This window comes from Molossus molossus, unplaced genomic scaffold (assembly GCF_014108415.1).
Source record: "Molossus molossus isolate mMolMol1 unplaced genomic scaffold, mMolMol1.p scaffold_m16_p_13, whole genome shotgun sequence".
Classification (NCBI taxonomy): Eukaryota; Metazoa; Chordata; class Mammalia; order Chiroptera; family Molossidae; genus Molossus; species Molossus molossus.
In genome coordinates, this window is record NW_023425348.1 from 1,631,030 (window position 1) to 1,650,124 (window position 19,095).

Below are 19,095 nucleotides of genomic sequence, written 5' to 3' on the forward strand. Positions count from 1 at the left end.
GGGTGGCGAGATCAGGTCACAATGCAGGCGGATTAACCCCTCTTCCCAGCAACCTGTACAATGACTGACAGGAGCTGGTGCATCCATACTCTAAGTCCCTTGCCCCACAGTGAAACGATTCTGACATGTATGTTCTACACCAACTCCAGTAATTAGTTTACACTAATTTTACATGAGATTAAGCCCCTTCCACCCATATAGTTATTTGCTAGATAAATGCACCTTTGGTTGACTGCATTTCTCCATGCCTCCTCAAATGTGTTCTTCACCTATCAAACCGACACATAAACCCTTGTCTGAAGGTCTGATTCTCGGGGAAACCAAATCAAGACAGTTTCCACTTAAAAACAAAATGAGCAGTGTGGCAGTGTAATCTACAACCTAAAAACCACTTTTTTTTTTTTTTTTTTTACTAATAATCCCAAACTTTTCATCTCTGTAGTGTAACACATCTGTTATATTCTGAGTCCCCAATCTCTAGGCATAATTAGCAGCTAAATTTGCACAAAATACTTTTATTTAGATATCTACATTTGGTTTAAGATGTTTATTCTCTTATATAGAGAAATTGAAATGCATTAGTATCTTTATTTAATAAATTATTTATATTCCTGAAATATAATTTTCCCCTTCACACTGTCTTATATTCTTTAAACCATTTTTAGTGTTGGTTGGTTCTTGTTTCTTCAGCTTTATTCTGAGTGATTAAAAAAATCCTGTTCTGAACAGTGTTGCTCAGTGGTTAAAGTGTCGGCCTGCACACTAAAGGGTGGTGGGTTTGATTCCTGATCAAGGCCACGTACCTGGGTTGCAGGTACAATCCCCGGCCCTGTCTGGGTGCACGTGGGAGGTAAACAATTGTTGTGTTTCTCTCACATAAATATGTCTCTCTCTCTCTGTCCCCCTCCCTCCCTCTCTCACTCCTTCCTCTCCCTCTGAAAATCAATGGAAAAAATATTATCGGATGAGGATTAACAACAAAAGAATTTCTTCAGTTTTATCCTTTCAGATCACAGATGGTAGATAACTTTATATACACCTGTCCTACACTGAGGGCCCTATCATTGATATGATTTGAATAGGGACATAGAATTATGAGTGAAAAGCATGTGCTGAAAACCAGGTGTTTAATTTCTAGCTCATGACATGCCACCCCATCAGGGTAATTGCCAACAGCTACAGAAAAGCACATAGTAGAATACACCTGTATATTCTTCTCTCTGACAATTATGGTGGTACGAAAATTCTACATCCACAAAGCTTGAATAATATTATAATTCTCATTATGTTAACTATGAATATCTTTTAGCAGAGATCCATTCTGAGTTAATAGCACTTTAATTTAATGATTTAAAATTTTGCAAAGAGGCACAAAAGATTCTATGGAATTTATAACTATTAATTTGAAACACACATAACTTGAAAGAACCGATGAGCAGCATGCTCTTCTTTAATTAAAAAAAAACACTTTGTAAGAAGCAATATAAAAATCACTCTAATGAGAGATAGGTGGAGAGGTTAATCTTGTGCTTTCATTAACAAACATTAAATAAACATAAGTATTAAGTGATAAATCTGGGACTCCAACCCAGGGCTTTTGACTATGATTTTCATATATTTTATATTGATTGCTTTCCTTAGGCCATAGCAAAAAAAAAAAAGAGAGACATATTTTTGACCAATATTAATATATCTTTCATAAGAGCAAAATGAATAAAACAGATACTTGTGAGAGTGACATTCTCTATCACATAGATATTTGATGATGCCAGACTTGCTTATCAGAATAATTAGATTTCTCATAATGAAACAAAGATACAGTTCCTTCTTTTCAAATACTCTCCTGTCTGAACATATTGCTTATTTGAATAACAGCATATATGCAAGGTATTCCTAGTTCCATTTTGCACTAGACTGAGTCAGGGACACACAGATGGAGAACTACCAGGTAAAATGCAACACATTCAAGACTAAATTTGCAAATTCTTTATATATCCACAATAAAGCTAATTAGCAGAAAGGCTTAAATGATTTGGATTGTTTTTGTATAGCTTGTCCCTTACTAGGTGTATATTTAAAATTATAGTTCAAGTACCTATCCTAAATTTAATGCCAATCCAACTCAATAAAATAAATTTTACTTATGTGACTAGCTCAAAGTGATCAATTAAAGGTTAAGCTATGTACAGTATAGTTCAGTGTTAAATACATTTTATGATGTTCTCTTTGAAAATGAGAACTCCATAAAAGGTAGTATATAGAGTTAACTTTCTATTAATCACAATATCTCATTTCTTGAGATGGTCCTAATTGGAAATGTCATAGCTGGAAAAATATCCTGGGTATAAAGAACATTTGAGGGGGCATATTTATAGGCAAATAAAATGTAAAGAGATGACTGCAAAAAAAAAAAAAAAAAAAAAAAAAGAGTTCTGTGGCCACTTTTGTAAGGAGCATTAGGTTAAATAAGGTTTAAGAGACTTCTTTGCTGTAGAAATTTTTAGATATTTTAATATGCTGAGTGCACTAAAACCCCAAGAGCCAGACAGAGTGTGCATTTCTGTAGAACAGTTTTAAAAGGTTGTTTAAGGTCATTCTTCCAATAGCATCACTCTTCACTCACATCTTTCCTTACCTTGCACATACATTTCAAACTTAGTTGTTTTGATGGCACTTTCTTATTTCTCTTCAGTGTTGGTCATCTTTACCCACAGTGAAAATACAACCTAAACCATTTGAGGCATATTTAAGATAAGTTCTTTCTATAATTTTTGTGCTAGCATTTCACTATTTTGCAACTTCAGCTAGTAGCTCTTAGGTCATGAGTTTTTAAATTTGCATGTTTGTAATTATATTCAACAGATGAAATTGTGGTTAATTAAATATGTGAGACATATGGTCCTAGAGTTATTCTCTTTCCTTTTGTTGCAGTAGAATATTTTATTTGCATTTAAATTTATGTGTATGTCCTACTTCAAACAGTTTGGTTCAAGAGGCCAAGTTCCTATGAAGTGGATTTAGAAAGAGAGGACATAGATGTAAGCAGATATCCTGTCTCAATAAAGGAGCAAAAACTTTTCTGAGTAAACCCTTACATTTGTTCAAATGATTAACTCCAAAATCATTTTTAAAAACAAACAAACGATCATAGCTTACAGAGAAAAGGCAGAAAAAATATGTCTCTCCCTAATAAATGAGATTCTCTTATTTGGTGTTGGTATGTAATATTTGCATAGCAACCTCAATGGGTAGGTCTTTTTATTTTGTTTGTTTGTTTTTTATCCTCACCCCAGGACATTTTTGCATTTATCCTCAGCTAGAGCGGGAGGAAGAGAGGGAAGAAGAGAGAGAGAAACATTGACATGAGAGAGACACGAGTGGTTGCTACCCACAAGACCCCAACTGGGCTGGGGACAAACTGCTACCAGGTACATGCCCCTAGTGGGAACCGAACCCAGGACTCTCTGGTCTGTGGGCCAACGCTCTAACCGCTGAGCCAAACCATCCAGGGCTCACTGGGTAGGTCTTTTGCCCATATTTTCACATAGGTCAGTAGAACTTTAAAAACTTTTATTCATAATGACTGACAGTATTGTTAACGTTATAAAATCTTTTTTAAAACCCTAGTCAGATCTGTTAAACTTCTCAAAGAGAATATGAATGCCTAAGTTAAGCACATATTATGGTTTTTGGCAAAATAGACATTTAATAAATGCACATAGTAAATAATATCTCATCATCACTACTTGGCATTACATATTTGCTTGTTTGTTTATGGTGTGGCTCCCTCACTGAAACATAAGCTTCATGGGGCAGCGATTCCTAGAGTTTCCAACATTGTCTGGCCTGTAATAAGCACTGGATAAATATTTGTTGCTTAAATGTCAAATAAATAAAATTATACACTGTTATACATGACACATAAAAATAAAAGTAAAAAGATTAAGAACATATGCTCATTTAATACACTACTTAGTCACCAGGGTGTCCCCCTTCCAGTCCATTCTGTATATTATCATCAGAATTCTCTTTTTTGACACAAATTCGATTGCGTTTACAAACTCCCAATGGCTTGTAAATGTTACGAAGAATTTGAAACTACTACGTAAAGCCTATGAGGCCCTTCGTAACCTGTCTTCAACTTGCCTTCTCATTCCCCCTGCACTTGAGGTTCCTCCCAGCTCTGCTCACACCTTGAACGCCCTTTCCCAGCTTTTCTTTCCGGGAGATTCTGACTTATTTTTCAATACCTGGCCTTCATCTTTATTACACCTTTACGTGGCGCTGTATTATTTGTTTATATTTTTCTGTTCCGTTTCACATTTTAAATTTCTTCAAGGGATGTACTGAAATTGATTTAACTTTATATACAGTGCTTGAAAATTAATAAGTGTTGGATACATGTTTGTTGAATAAATGAGCAAATAGATGAGTATTGTGTACTCATAAGAAAGGAAAACAAGCAGGAGGATGGGCAGAGGCAAGAAACTTTGTTTCTCTTGTGTTACTAAAATATTTGCATTATTATATCATTCTATCATACTATTATATTTGACTTTTATGTTTATAACAATCAGCAAAAATAAATTGATTCTAAAAAGAAAATTCAAATATGTGTGTGTGTGTTTATGTGTGTATGTGTGTGTGTATTTCCAATATATGTTCTGTCAAGGGAAGGACACAGGGCAAGTATAGAGACAATTAGGTCTGGACTTCAGAAGAATATAACGGTCATGTGTTATATATGAACTTTAAGAAATAGAAAATAAATTTTCTATATACATTCTTGATCTTTCTTCCATTTGTCAGTGATTATGTAAAAAAATTCATTTTTTTCTGTTTTGGCAAAAATGACACCACTTTAATTTCCTTCCACAATCTGACCTTAAATTCTGCAACGGTTGTATATGAGCTCAGAGAAAATCTAGACAATTGGCAGGGAAGTCCTGTACAATTATGAGCTTAATCATCAGGAGAGGATTAAGAGTAAATTTGTTCCATTATCTTTCTAAAAAGATGCATCACTTCATTTACCAACAGGTAGTACACTCAATTTCTAAACTTTAATCTGGATTATCTAGAAGTTATAAAGTGCAGTTATATTTATGTTTACAAGATTCAGAAAAGTGTTCTCAAATGCATTGTTGAATGTTTTGATTCCTTTTTATTAATCTCACTGCCTTTTAAACATTTAAAGAGTAGCTGCAAAATTCTTCTCAAATAAATTATGAAATTGTTCTCTTTTTTCTATTTAATAAAGACTATTTACCTATCCCTAAACCGTAGTAGATAAGCCTATGCAGCTGATTTTTAAGGCTAGAAAAACAAATTTATTTTATATATCTGAAATTATCAAGCAGATTTTCCTTTATCTTTTAAAAAGAAGCTGAGCTTTTGAATGTCTGAGTCAAAAATAATGACAATTCTAAGTGTTCTTGCAGCATCAACTAGAACACATTTAGCTGAACACAATTAAATCCTATAATTCACTATTCTAAGATAAAAGTATTTGCATTCTGACAACCACATTTTCTTCTTCAAAAAAACTTTTATATTTTGCTTTCTTTACTTTTCCTTCTATTTTAACATTTTTATTTTATAAGAAAATGAGGAATAGCCACAACCATGGTGACAGTTGCTAAGAGACAATTAGAGAAGGCTTTATAACTCCAATTCCATTTGCACCAGCCTGACTGTAATCTGTAAAGGTGTTTCTGTTTTCTGTGAAAACAACAAAATCAGTGCATCATAATGGGACTTGCACATTCAAATCAGTTCAGCTAAATAAGATTAAAGAAGTAAAAGTCGCCTTTTTTTTTTATCCTCACTCGAGGACATTTTTCCATTTTTTGTTCATAGAGTGGAAGGGAGAGAGAGGAAGAGAGAAAGAGAGAAACATTGACGTGAAAGGGACACATCAAGTGGCTGCCACCCACATGACCAACCAGATCCGGGGACAAACTGCAACTGAGGTACGTGCCCTTAGCCGGAACCAAACCCCAGGTCTTTCTGGACCGCAGGCCAAAGCTGTAACTGCTGAGCCAAATCAGCCAGGGCAAAAATTCGCCTTTATAAACATAACCTCAAGTCTTTTAAGTTTCTCCTTACTTTGTTGCAGCTCCTGACCGAGCAAAACTCAGTATGCAAAAAGTAGCTTCAGAATGATGCAGACGCAGCAGGCTGGCCAGCTCTGCAGTTCGGGGAATCGCCATAGGATTTCTTTGCTATAGTAATTTGAGTGCCCGATTTGTTACCATTGTATCTCACTCACTGTTACTTTAATATATGGAAATAAGACTCTTGTGCTTTTCTTCCAGCCTACACAACAAACTCTAGAATACCTAAATTTTCAATCATCTTCAGTAGGGGAGATTCTGGGTAAGAAAACTTCTCAGATAATTGAGGGCTTACCCCCTGAAACTTCAAGTGCTACTGGGTGCTCTTTCCTAACACATAAAAGAAATATATCTTTTGCCTGTGTCTTCATGTGAAGTTTACTCAGACTTTCATTTATTCAACAGTTATTTTTTGATCCCCTTTCATATCACAGGGAATATATTGGTAAATGATAAACACAGACCCTGCTTTGATGGAGATAAGATTTCAATAGCAAAGACGGATCACTAAACTAATGCAATGCAAGCAATCCTTATTTCTGCTGCCTCCAATCTTTACAGCTTCACCTGTGCCCTCTTCCCTACTATTATCCCATGGAACTCATCTCCACCTTCTGAGCTTCCTCAGACTCCCTTGCCTTTGCAGTTTCTGTCTGGAACACCCTTACCTCTTTTCCATTCCTGGGAAAATACAGTGCATTTTCTATTTAAATGTCCTTTTTCTTCAGGTAGCGTTTCTGCCTGTCTTGATTAAATGTAGTCACCGCATCTTCTGGGTTCCTGATACAATTGGTAATAATTCTGTTTCTGAACCCATCAAATTGTAATTATTTATATTTGTGAGTTCCCAGTGTAGGGACCATGTTTGCTCATCTTGGTCCAGCATGATGCTTAGGACATAGACAGATGTTGAATGAATAAATAAGGAATCAAGTGCAGAGTTGTCTAGTCTCCTGCTGCTAAATCATTCCTACTATCAGAATGTATGCTGCTTAATCCTTCTCTAGATGATGCAAGTAATTGAATCTGCTATCTCCAGTGATCAGATCTCTTCTGTAATGCCTGTTCTTCATAACTTTCCTCTTCTCTTGGTGCTTCTTTTACTCTCTCATCTCTTATACATATTTATTTTTAGTATTAGTGTAAAAAATGAACTTCTGGCCATGAGTTGGTAACTGTAATGCTCCTTTTTCTTCTAGACAATAAATGGCTCAACTACCCATTGCCCAGAGAGGCAGGCTCTTGAGGCCTCTGGTTCTTTTTAATGCTTCATTCTGTGTCTGAGATGTGTTTGGGAGTGTACATGGATCAGGTAGACGCTAGATTTAGTATAACTCCTTATGTTAGAGAATTCTGAACATTTATAAATGCAGACTCTAGATAAACAGACTTTCTATATTAATCAGTAGTGCCATGCATTTGGCAATTTGCCAAACACCCTGTCTGAGCACCGGCATGGTGTTCAGGTGGTGTCAGACCAGGAGGCAGCCTTGGACTTAGAATAAGTTAACTGGGGCTGTGTCCACATTTCGCTACCTATGTGCAATGGTAACATTTCTGTTTGTGAGGAATTTTCCACTTTCTAATTGATTGTGCCCCCAGAAAGAACTATTGGCTTACTTTGGTGATGCAATAATGGCTTTTAGGCTTTTTTGATTAATTTGCAAACAGTAGGGGAAGGTCACTGAGTTTGCTCATTAAATGAGATTCACATTGTGTCTAATGGAACACTGAATTTCCCTTTCATATAGTTAAAGTGAAAATACTGCTGAAGGGGCAGCAATTAAATTTGAGGTACATGCTGGAGGCAGTTCAAGATATCTGTGAGCCAATTACAGAGCCATTTTCTCTGTTCTTTTGATGAACAGCTATTTCATGCTATAAGGTCACGTTTTGCTATCTTCTCCTGATAACTACTTTGTTTACTGAGATTCCTTAGAAACATCTATGGTATGTCCCAGGGCCAATACAGTTCCATTTCTCTATCTACTGCCTTTGATATCATCATCTATTCAATGAGAACAGGCATTCAGAGCAAAATCCCTGAGGCAATATGAAATTCTTGATCACTATGTACTATATTTCTAAAGGAAAGAATATATTTATTTTAGTAGGATTTTAGCAAATGCTTTTTGTTTAAACCACAGTTAACTAGATAACAATTACTCAGTAGAAGAGAAAATGTATCTGTTTTGCTTACCACTTTATCTTTGACAGTGCCTGACCCACAGTGGGTCCTCAATAAATATTTGTAGAATAAATAAATATATAGAAAAGGCCACTGGACTGAGGTTTTATTTTTGCTTCTTTTTAGTATAACACCTCATGTGTAAAAGTAAATAATGCTTCAGGATCAAACACAACTATCAGGAAGTCTTCATTGAAAATAACTTTGTGGACTTTTAGAGTGAGCAAGGCTTTTCAAAATCATCTCAGCCCAATGCTCCCTATTTACGGTAAAAAAGAAGAATCATGTGTTCACTGATTCAGTTACTTTTAAAAAAAATTAAGCCCTGGCTGGTTTGGCTCAGCGGTTAGAGTGTCGGCCTGCGGTCCAGAGAGACCTGGGTTTGGTTCCCACTAAGGGCATATACCTTGGTTGCAGTTTGTCCCCCGCCCTGGTTGGGTTGTGCGGGTGGCAACCACTCAATGTGTCTCTTTCACCTCGATGTTTCTTTCTCTCTCTCCCTCTCTCTCCCTCCCACTCTATCTGCACAAAATATGGAAAAATGTCCTCGGGTGAGGATAAAAAAAATATAATAATAAAGATTTCTTATCTATCTCTCAAAAAGTGAAAACACTTATCTTTTTCTGAAACATCATAATTTTGAGGCTATAAGTGAATTGACCAAAGAATGAATTGGAGGAGTACAAGCCATCCCACCATGCACTGTGACAACGGCACATTTCAGAGGATGAACTGAGTGTTCAAGAGAGAATGGTTTCCCTGATGGCAGGAACGCAGAAATCTACTTGTAGGGCCCTTAGGTTTTTTCATGATGGAGTAAATTTGTGAGCAAACGATAGTTTTAAGTGCTATTTTGCTCAAATAATTTTTGATGCCAGAAAGTTATAGATCAAATTTTGCTGCTTTTGTGCTACTGGGTTAAACATGTGAATTAAAGTCTGATACTTCAATGTTCAATTGATAAAGTACTAGAGTTTCCAGGGACTCTTTTTAAGAAATCAAGTTCAAGATTTAAAATTAATATATATGTGTGAAAATAAAATAATGTTTGAAAAGGCTCTCACTATGTCACTAATTTCACTATGAAAACAATTTTCTTCTACTTATATTAAGCTATTATAAACTATTTCATAAAATAATTAATATTTTGTTGAAGCAAGTAAAGGAGGTGAAATGAATAATGCCATTGTCCAAAATGATTATATTAATTGAAGTGAAAATTGAGATTCTGTCTATCAATAATTGATCAAAACTTAAACAAATACTTAAAAATATTCTTAGTCATAAGTTTTTTTTCAAAGTTCTTTTTCTGCAGATGAGTGGACCAAATTGCCCATTAGATTTAGAGAGCCAAAATTGAAATTTATTTCATTGGAGCCTGATGCAAACAAAATGACAAAAAACTAATACTGTAGTTTTATGTTTCTGTTGCTTTAAATAGCTCAGTGAGAGATATTTACATAAATTCTTCCATTTTTTTTCTATGGTGTAATTTAGGGTAGAAAAATCAATATACCTTAAACTACCATTTCAAATACTTGTTTTGAAATGTTTGAATGAAAATATGGTTAACTGCTATTTTAAAAAGCAATACATTTATAAGAACTAATTAGTTCATGGCCTATAAATAATTTGGAAAACATACAGAAGATGAAGTGTTTGTGAGCTATTTACATTATGATTTTGAAAACTGATACAAATTGAAATGTCAAAAAAGTAATTATTGACAGTTGCCATAATGTGAAGGCTACCCATCCTAGAATTTACTGACACATCCCTTTATTTTCATTGTATTAATTTCACCATCTTCTGAGAAAGGGCTACTTCATTTAAATACTTTTCTGATCAATATTACTTAGCTTTTTATTTTTAAAAAAATGCTTTGGTTAATTCTCTAAAGTTGTTTTCTATTGTCTCCATTTATGTAAGATGTTGAATAACAGAGGTATTGAAATGTATGTATAAATTCCTTAAACTTTCTGAATTAGCTCTTGTGTTTAGATGAGTCAAGGGTAAAACTAGAAACATTAAAAGTGATTTTGCTTAGAGGTACAATGAATTAAAATATAAATAGTAAAACAATTATTTTCAGAAATAAGCTTTTCTTACAGATAAATTTTATAGGACAATTAAGAGTATATTATATTCTCACAATACCCTAGGCTTGGTTATAATTTATGAGATTTATACCTGAGAGTTATTTTAAAAGGACAAAGGTCCATTACTAGTCTCATTACTACTATGCAGTCATGATAGAAACTTTTAGCATTCGGCAAGAAGAATAGAAATAGAAATGGAAAAGGTAGACATTCAAGGTTTCTAAGTTCTGGCAATGTAATGAACAGCATAGTGACTATCATTAACAATATTGGATTATAGACTTGAAAATTGCTAAGAAAATAGTTCTTAAATGTCCTCATCTACCCAAAGAAATGATAATTATGTGAAGCAATGGACTTGTTAACATCCTATTGTGGTAATCATTTCACAATATAATAGTGTATCCCATTATCATGTTGTATACCTTAAACTTACATATGTTATACATAATTCATATCTCAATAAGGCTGGAAAAGAGAAAAAATAATTTCTTTGAAATGACAAAAAAGTGAAGATGTCCATTTCCCTTAGCAAGAGCATATTTAAGGCTTATACAAAGAGTTAACCTGATTTTCCTCTCAGAACCCAGCTAAGCCTCTGAGAGGGGTCTGCATGCTTAGGCCACTCAACTGCCTCCTCTGGAGCAGAGGTGCTAAGGGGCGCGTCTTTCTGAGCCTTACTCAAGCTCTGACAGGAACTTGGCAATCAGGCAGTTCTTAGAATTGACTGCTCTCTGAGATTGACGAGGAGTTATTTACAAAGCTGCAGTTGTTCAGGTCAAGCAACTCAAACTCTCCACGGGCGGGGGTGGGAGAGAGAAAGGATGGAACTCTGAGTTGCAGTGACCGCCTTGCTTAAGAAAGTAAAAAAGAAAGTGTTCTCTTGGACTCCATAAATACACATTAAAAATTTTTATATACCCTAAATAATTACAACCTTAATAATTGTGAACTCTTTCAAGAATAAACCTGAGTAATGTACAGGTTTATAATTAATATTTCCCAATATGATATAAACATTTTTTTCAATCAAGTGGGCTTTTTTTTCTTCTATAAAAGATAACAGATAGTGAATACACTATAATTTCCTCTTATAGTATGCTCTGGTTTCACTAGACCTTTATAATAAATACAACATGACTTTTCACCTTTAACTGTTTTAAATTCTAATATGGTTGAGGGAAGAAACTTAGGCATCTCGTTCAGCACCCTTCTATAATATGGAGGAATCTCTGAAACACATGTTGGGTTTGAATAGTTGAATTTCGTTATTCTTATAAATAATCTTGCTAGTTGGTAAATTTACTACTATAAATCAAATCATATAATTATGTAGATAAATTATATGTAGAAAATTAACCAAAAAAACCATTATGTTATGACATTGTCTAGCCAACCTAACAACATATTGTAGATAAATACAGGCAAACATTCCTAAAACCACTAGATGGCATTCATTCACTGCAATTTTGGCCAAATACAGACTTTCAAAGCTTTATCATGATATGCAGGTTAAGGGGAAGGCAAATGTTATCCATTATTTGGTGATATTTTCCAATCATTTAACACAATGACAAAGCTCTACTTTATAGTTTCCTTCAAATAAAATCAACAAATACTTATTGAAAGCGTTATTCAAAGATTTTTCCTTTGTGCAGAGTTGAAAACCACCTTTCCTGTGGTAGTGGTATTTATTTAACACATCTGAAAGAAAAGATTCCTCACACAGTATGAATGCCACTTAATTTGACTTTATTTCATTACTTTAGTAATTCCTGTTTTTATTTCTCATTTAGTTATTCCTCTAAAGGTTAGAAAAAGCATACATCACAAACATTACAGTTTTCAAATATTTTAAATGGTATGAATCTTTAAAATTAATGTTTATGAAAATAGGACACCAAGAGATCTAGAGGGTTCAGAAAAGATTCCAACCTTTATTGGAGCTTATTCTACGGCAGCTCCCTGCTCTGGTTCCTGGGTCAGAGTGGAGAGAGGGGTGGATCAAAGTGAAGACTGAAAACGGATGTACAACATATGCAATGTTAAAGCACACTTGGAAGTTTTCATTGGTATGTGAGTCTTGGATTCAAAGATTTTGATTTTTAGGTATGTTTTCTACAGGTCAGAGTTTCAAACATTATTAATCTTTAAAATATATGAGAAATAGTGCTCCCCCCTGCATTAAGACCTAAGAACTAAAATGGCCTTTGGTGATAGAAGATTATGATTTAGTCTTGGAGATAAACCATAGAATGAAAACTCCTGAACTCCACATTCAGACTAAACTACTGGAAGATGATATTGATGGAGACAAGTAAATCAAAGATCATCTTTTTTAGTAGAAGTTCTAGGTTAAAATAATATAAAATTCAGGACTTACCTGTTCTAATATGTTTTGAAGCCTCTCTATCTCACAGTCTATTACAAATTTCTTCTCTTGTCTTCTATCAAGTTCTTCTAGAAGTTGTCGATAGCTGACATCATTAAAATTTTCCACACATATAGCACTGACATGCCAACCATTTTGTCCTGCTTTTTCCATAATTGCTTGAAGTATTGAATATCCTAGTGGGGAAAAAAATTCAGATGGTTATTAAAAACATTTTTTTTTCCTTCCCTTTAACAATGTAGACAGGCACTGATTCTTTATCAACATTTTTATGTTCCAAAATATATAATGGATGCTTAGAAATTTAAAAAATCTGAGTGGTTATTTCCAAATAACTTCTTTTTTCTTTTACTCAGGGCAAAAACATCCTTTAAAATATTGCTTGAATAAAGCAGCAACATCCTACTTTGAGTAGGCTCTTAAAATCTCTTTACTGAAGAATATTACATTGCTCTAGACATAATTTTGATAAGATAAACCAGAAACCAAATACAGCACTGCCTTCAGTCAATAACAATTTCATAAATGCTTTTTTGGTAATTTTCCACACTAGGTAGAATTAATTTTGAACATATATTTTGACTCTCCCTTTGAGCAGGGTAGCAACAGCATTTTTTAGTTCAACTACGGCAGAGAAGATGTAGGAGGAACAATAATACTGTAGACAGTCAGATGAAGCGCCTGGGAGTCTCTCTCACTGGCCAAGATGACCACATGGGTTGGATCTTACACTGAGCATTACACTTACAAAAGCTAGAGAGATGAATGGACAGGGCCCCAGCACATAGAAGCTAGCAAGATAATTGGATAGAAAAAACCCTCTCCTTCCTATCTCTATAAGAATGGTGGGCTTGAGCAAGAACTGAGGATGGTCTTTGAGAAGAAAGCCTACTGGGTCACCACAACTGAATAAATCTCTTTCCTTTTACACCAGCACCTGTTGTTTCAGAAGTTTGGCTTTCCTTAAGGCAGCAGCTGAACCTGCATTTTCTTTTTTGTTTTCTTTTTCTTTTTTTTGGTACATGCCCCTAGTGGGAACTGAACCTAGGACTCTCTGGTCCGCAGGCTGATGCTCCAACCCCTGAGCCAAACTGGCCAGTGCTGAACTTGCATTTTTAGTTACAACAATGCAAACTGTATTTATGGAGGGCCCATTATTGTTACTGGGGAAGGCAATATTTAACTTTTCTTCCTCTTGTGGCATGGGAATAATGTAGAATTGGGTTGAATTTAGTGACCCATTAGGTGAGGCACGTCACTGCATACTCAAACTCATAATCTAGTAGAGGAGATACATATTCAAATATATAAATGTAAATTAGTTTAAAAACCATAATAATAACTGCACTCAAGGTAAAAGTTTGACCCAATGGAATTTTGGTTAAATCTGTGTGGATGGAACAAATAAAAATACTATGAAACAACTTGAATTGGGTCTTGAAGGTTGAGAAGGCACATGCAAGATTACTGAGACAGACTTCCAGGGAGGATTGGATAGTCTCTACCCTGTACTTGGTCCAGATTTTCTGCATTTGGAAGGGAAGCAAAGGTGTTAGTATCTGGGTAAAGGACAAAGGGGCACATTTATGAATCCAGCACTTAGAGTACTTCTTTGTGCCAACCTTGTCTCGACCTTTTGCTTTTTACAGCTTTCAGTTTTAAAATGAAATGTGAGTGAAAGGGCAAAGATCCTTTGAATCTATGAATAGCCCTTAAACAAGGATTGGTTAGGATCAGAGCCCTGTAACTAGTTATCCTCTCTTCTCTCATGGCTTAGCATAAAAAAAATATGCTAGACCTCTTTAAGAAGGTCTAACATTTATTGGAGCTTATTCTATGGCCGCTGCCTATATTTTCTCCCTGCTCTGGTCCTTGGGCTTAGAGTGGAGAGATGGTGGAATAAAAGTAAAGACTTAAAATGAATGTACAACATATACAATATAAGACACACTTAGAAGTTTTCATTGGTATGTGAGTTTCAGATTCAAAGATTTTGATTTTTAGGTATCTTTTCTACAAGTCATAGTTTCAAACATTATGAATATTCAGTTAATATCAACAGATGGAACTGATGATGAGATCATATTTGAAATATAAATTACCTGATATACTGCCAAATGAAATATTGTGGCAGTCAGGACTCATTTTTATCTAAATGAAAAAAAATTCCCCAAAGAGGAAGAAAGAGGGCATGTTAATTACTATATAATTATTCTAGTATATCTATTGCTCTATTTAGTCTTTCTTTTTGAAATGTATGCCCATAATTATCTTTTAAAATCTTTCCTAGATTATCCCCACCTCCCCACCCCAAACCCAGTACTCTATCTCTTGTTTCCTATTTGATGCATAGGTAACATGATGATCTGAGTAATATCTTAATGTACATGTTCATACCTCATTTATTCTGTTACTGGGACTTATTCTCTGATAGGAAGTGAGGCAATGTTCCTTTTATTCATTTTTGACACCTATGAACACTTTTTTTCTTTTTTTAAATACCAGTTGACATTTTGCTATTCTTTTCTCCTCTTATTGTCATACAAAAATTATTTAAAGACTTTTTATTTAAAAAAATATATATATATATATTGCATGTTGTAAAAATGGTAAACATTGGCCACACACATCGAAGTAGTCTTCCTGCTCCGTGGGATCAATTCATAGCTTGGCACTGGTATTTAGTTAGTGCTTTTAAAAACTTTTTTCTTTACATCATGTGGTTATTAGACTTCATGTCAGCATTAGGCATCCAGGTTGTTATTTTCCTGCCTACAGGACTTTTACACTAATAAAATAAAATTATAAATTCAACATTTTGTTGTCTGATTTTTCAGATTTACAAATAACACGACCTGAAATAAGACAAAATCCTTGGACACAATCTTTTAAATGGCAAAGAAAATTGGCTGCCTAAAGTGAACCATTAATCATAATCAGAAATAATTGGCATCTTTTCAATGCAGTGCAAAGGACTAATGATTACTGTTCCAGAGCCTGGTTGAAAACTTGAATTCTTTAATAAGCTGTGTTTGATTTTAATATGTTTTTCTTTTCATTGCTACTCAGATGTGTGTCTTATTTATTTGCTAAGATAGTTGGCAATACATTATAAATCACAGAAACTACTGTTATTGAAGCTATGATTATGTAACTTAGCTGTTATATAAACTGGAAAATCACAAGTCAAATCATACTAATTCTACATCTGACTATGATTTGTATCTTCTAGTTATTAGATAATCTGCAATATTATTGGCCAGAAAATGAATACTGTAGTGTTAGGTGAATATCATTACACTAATGGAAAATTCATTACTGTAAAGGATCTTTTAAGTCTTTTTCTTAAAAAGAAAAATAGTTGTCTAACATTTTAATAAATCTAATTTATTGAAACCTACATCCAAGTTTCCTTAAGGTATGCCAAGACATGATTTTAATTCTACAAGGAATTAACTGTCTAGTAAAACTGATACTTAGGTAACTAGCTATTATACAAATTATTTAGTATTATATAAATAACTTCAAAAGAACCCAAATAGTTTGATTAAAATAGTAGTGAGGGCATACTATTTATAAGATCACATTATTAGGTTGCAATAAGTAATTAAAGGCTTTTTCATAATTATTAAAGAACACTATCAATTACACATACAAATATTTTTAAGTGTTATTATGTCATGTAGCCATATCATCAAATATTTTAAATAGAATTACAGTGATATAAGCGGTCTTGAACTACTGCATCCTTACACATCAACACTTTTATATCATCCACGGATAATGACTTATTGTGGATGAGTAATACCATCCAGAAATGTGGTTGCTAGCAACACAAGCTGAGCTTATTTATTTGATGTTCTCTTTTGCAAGTTATCTGATTCAAATTTCTATACACAGACGGGCAGGAGGAGAATCAGGAGAAATAAATGTCAGAGTGTATATAATTTCAAAAACTAGGGAGTTAACCATCTGATATAAAGAGACTTCATTTAGCTAATAACAGAAGAGTGTTCATGATGCTTTTTAATGAGGTCATTGTGCACTCAACAGGAGCAGCATCAGGGGAATGCTGGGTGTTTCAGTCATTTCAGAAGAGTGAGAAATTGAGGAGAAAATGAGAAGAAGGGAGAAGGCAGAAGGTAGAAGTTACCAAAAAACAGCATCAGGGTAATGAAGGAAGGAGATGAGGGGTATGCAGTGGTGATGAACATGGGATAGAGGAACATCCAGGTCATGGGAACTGGTTTGAGAATGAGAGGCCTGAGTGGGTCCCATGGGGAATTGCAGAATTTAAAAAGAAATAATAAAGGGAGGGAGCAAAGGTGTGTACTTCCTCAAAGTAAAAGCCTATCATTAATCTTATAAACTGCTATGAAGGTCCCTACTGCTGCAGCCTTGATTCCTCTGGTTGGGCACAATTACCAAAACCAGTGCATTGGAAGAGAAGGGTGTGTATGTGGGGAAGTGTACCTCATGCTGTGCATAATCTCAATCCCAGAGAGGAATTGAGGCTTTTGTAGACCTCACTGCATTTAACGCCACCATGCTGAACTGCAGAGCAGCCTTAGTAACCATTTAGTTTGGACTGTTTCCAAAGCAGTGTAGCCACTGAAATAACATGTTCAAAGGCTGCAGTTTGGACTCTAAGGTCTCAGCACACAGGAGTGACTGACCCTGTAGCTTGGTTAAAATTATCTGCAGCTGTGACTCTAGCATTTATTTCTGCCATAGTTCAAGAAGGGCATAATGAAAATAAGTGAAGATCTTCCAATTTACACAATTTGAAGCCATACATTTAAATCTAAGACAAGATGAAATGAGATGTCTTCAGTTTCCTTTCTCCTACAAATAATTAAGAGTAAACATAGAAAATTCATCTTCAAAGGGGGTTCTTCTGGGTCCTAATTTTTCTCTAGGGCTGCTTAAATTTTCTAACAAAGACACTTCTTGTAGCGGAAGTGTAGTGTTCATGTGGAACTCAGCTGACAACACAAAGGGGAATTTGGTACTTGAACTCTTTCATGTGTTCTGTCAGTTGCAACTGAACCTAACCCTTATTATTACAGGCATATAGCAAGCGGTTTCAACTATTTGCCACAGCTTCAAGGCACTGAACAGTTCTTCTTCGGCATGCCCTAACTATTTTTACTTATTTCTCTTGGCCTTTTCCAGAACTGGGTCACTGGAGAATTTTAGTTCACTACAAAGAATAGATGGGCCCATTAAGTCATACACTCACTTGTTCACATTAACAACTAAATTGATCTTTGTAGACAGAAACTCTATGTCATTTCCTTGAATGAAGGCTGTGATGTTTTCCTAATCTTTGTGATACACACCAAAATCTGATCATCCTTGTCCCCTGACATAATTTTATACCAATATCCTCCTCACCTTCCTTCCATCCAGCAAAACTGGCCCTTCAGATGTTCTAGAAGGTACCATGTGGCTCCACCTCAGTACCTTTGCACAGTACTATTCCCTTTAAAAGATTGTTTTCCTCTACTTTGCCCTCTTTCAGATTTTATCTCAGACATCATTTACCTTCTGATATCACTTCTTTATTATATAAGCTCTTACACATTTCTGTATATTTCTTTCAGAGATTTTGACCACAGTTTCTATCTTCACATTCAAATGATGATGTTACCAGGGTCTTTTCCAGCCACTACACTGTTCCATGAAGCTAGGTTCTATTTCTTAGCTCAGTACCTAGTCCAGTGGGTGCTCAGTAGATGCTCAGCAGAATTGTTTGAATTCATGAATAAATTATTGGAAAATTTGTGGAGAAGAATCAGGATGTTAAAAAGCTTAAAAGTGAGAAGCATGGCAGATCACATTCAGGAACTTCAAAACTTCAATTTATTTTGTGTATTTGGAAAAACAATGAGGGTATGTGGAGAATTGGTGTGGTCTGTGAAAAGAGCTTCAAAGGCTACAGAGATAAGCAGGCAAGGGACGTTCCCCAAGGGCCTTCTCTACCCACTGACAGAATTTGTCTTTACTCCACAGGGACTTTAAGAAGAGATGGGCAAGATTGAAAGTGTTTTGGAGTGATCATTTAGCAGAGTTGTGGAAAATACAGTGGATGATATTAACAGAAGAAATGGGAAAACCAATTAGGAGACCATATTTAAGTAATCCAAATGAGACCAGATTCTACATTAAGGGGGTGGAATAAATGAATTCGGTGAGTGATGAAACAGGAATAAGGAGGAGGAGGATGTGAACATAACCAACATCTGTTCTACTGGTGGTTATTTTATTTTTATTTTCAGAAAGAAACTCATATCTTTT

The 19,095-nt window shown here is 34.9% G+C and overlaps 1 protein-coding gene across 2 annotated transcripts in view; it reads right to left on the minus strand.

Annotated features, from left to right (window-relative positions):
- GRIA4 (glutamate ionotropic receptor AMPA type subunit 4) overlaps positions 1 to 19,095 on the minus strand; it is a 451,879-nt gene that overhangs the window by 116,881 nt on the left and 315,903 nt on the right. For both annotated transcript variants that reach the window (XM_036259442.1, XM_036259443.1), the window contains exon 4: positions 12,787 to 12,971. In XM_036259442.1, the coding sequence (XP_036115335.1) occupies positions 12,787 to 12,971 (185 nt within the window). The remainder of the gene's footprint in view (positions 1 to 12,786; positions 12,972 to 19,095) is intronic.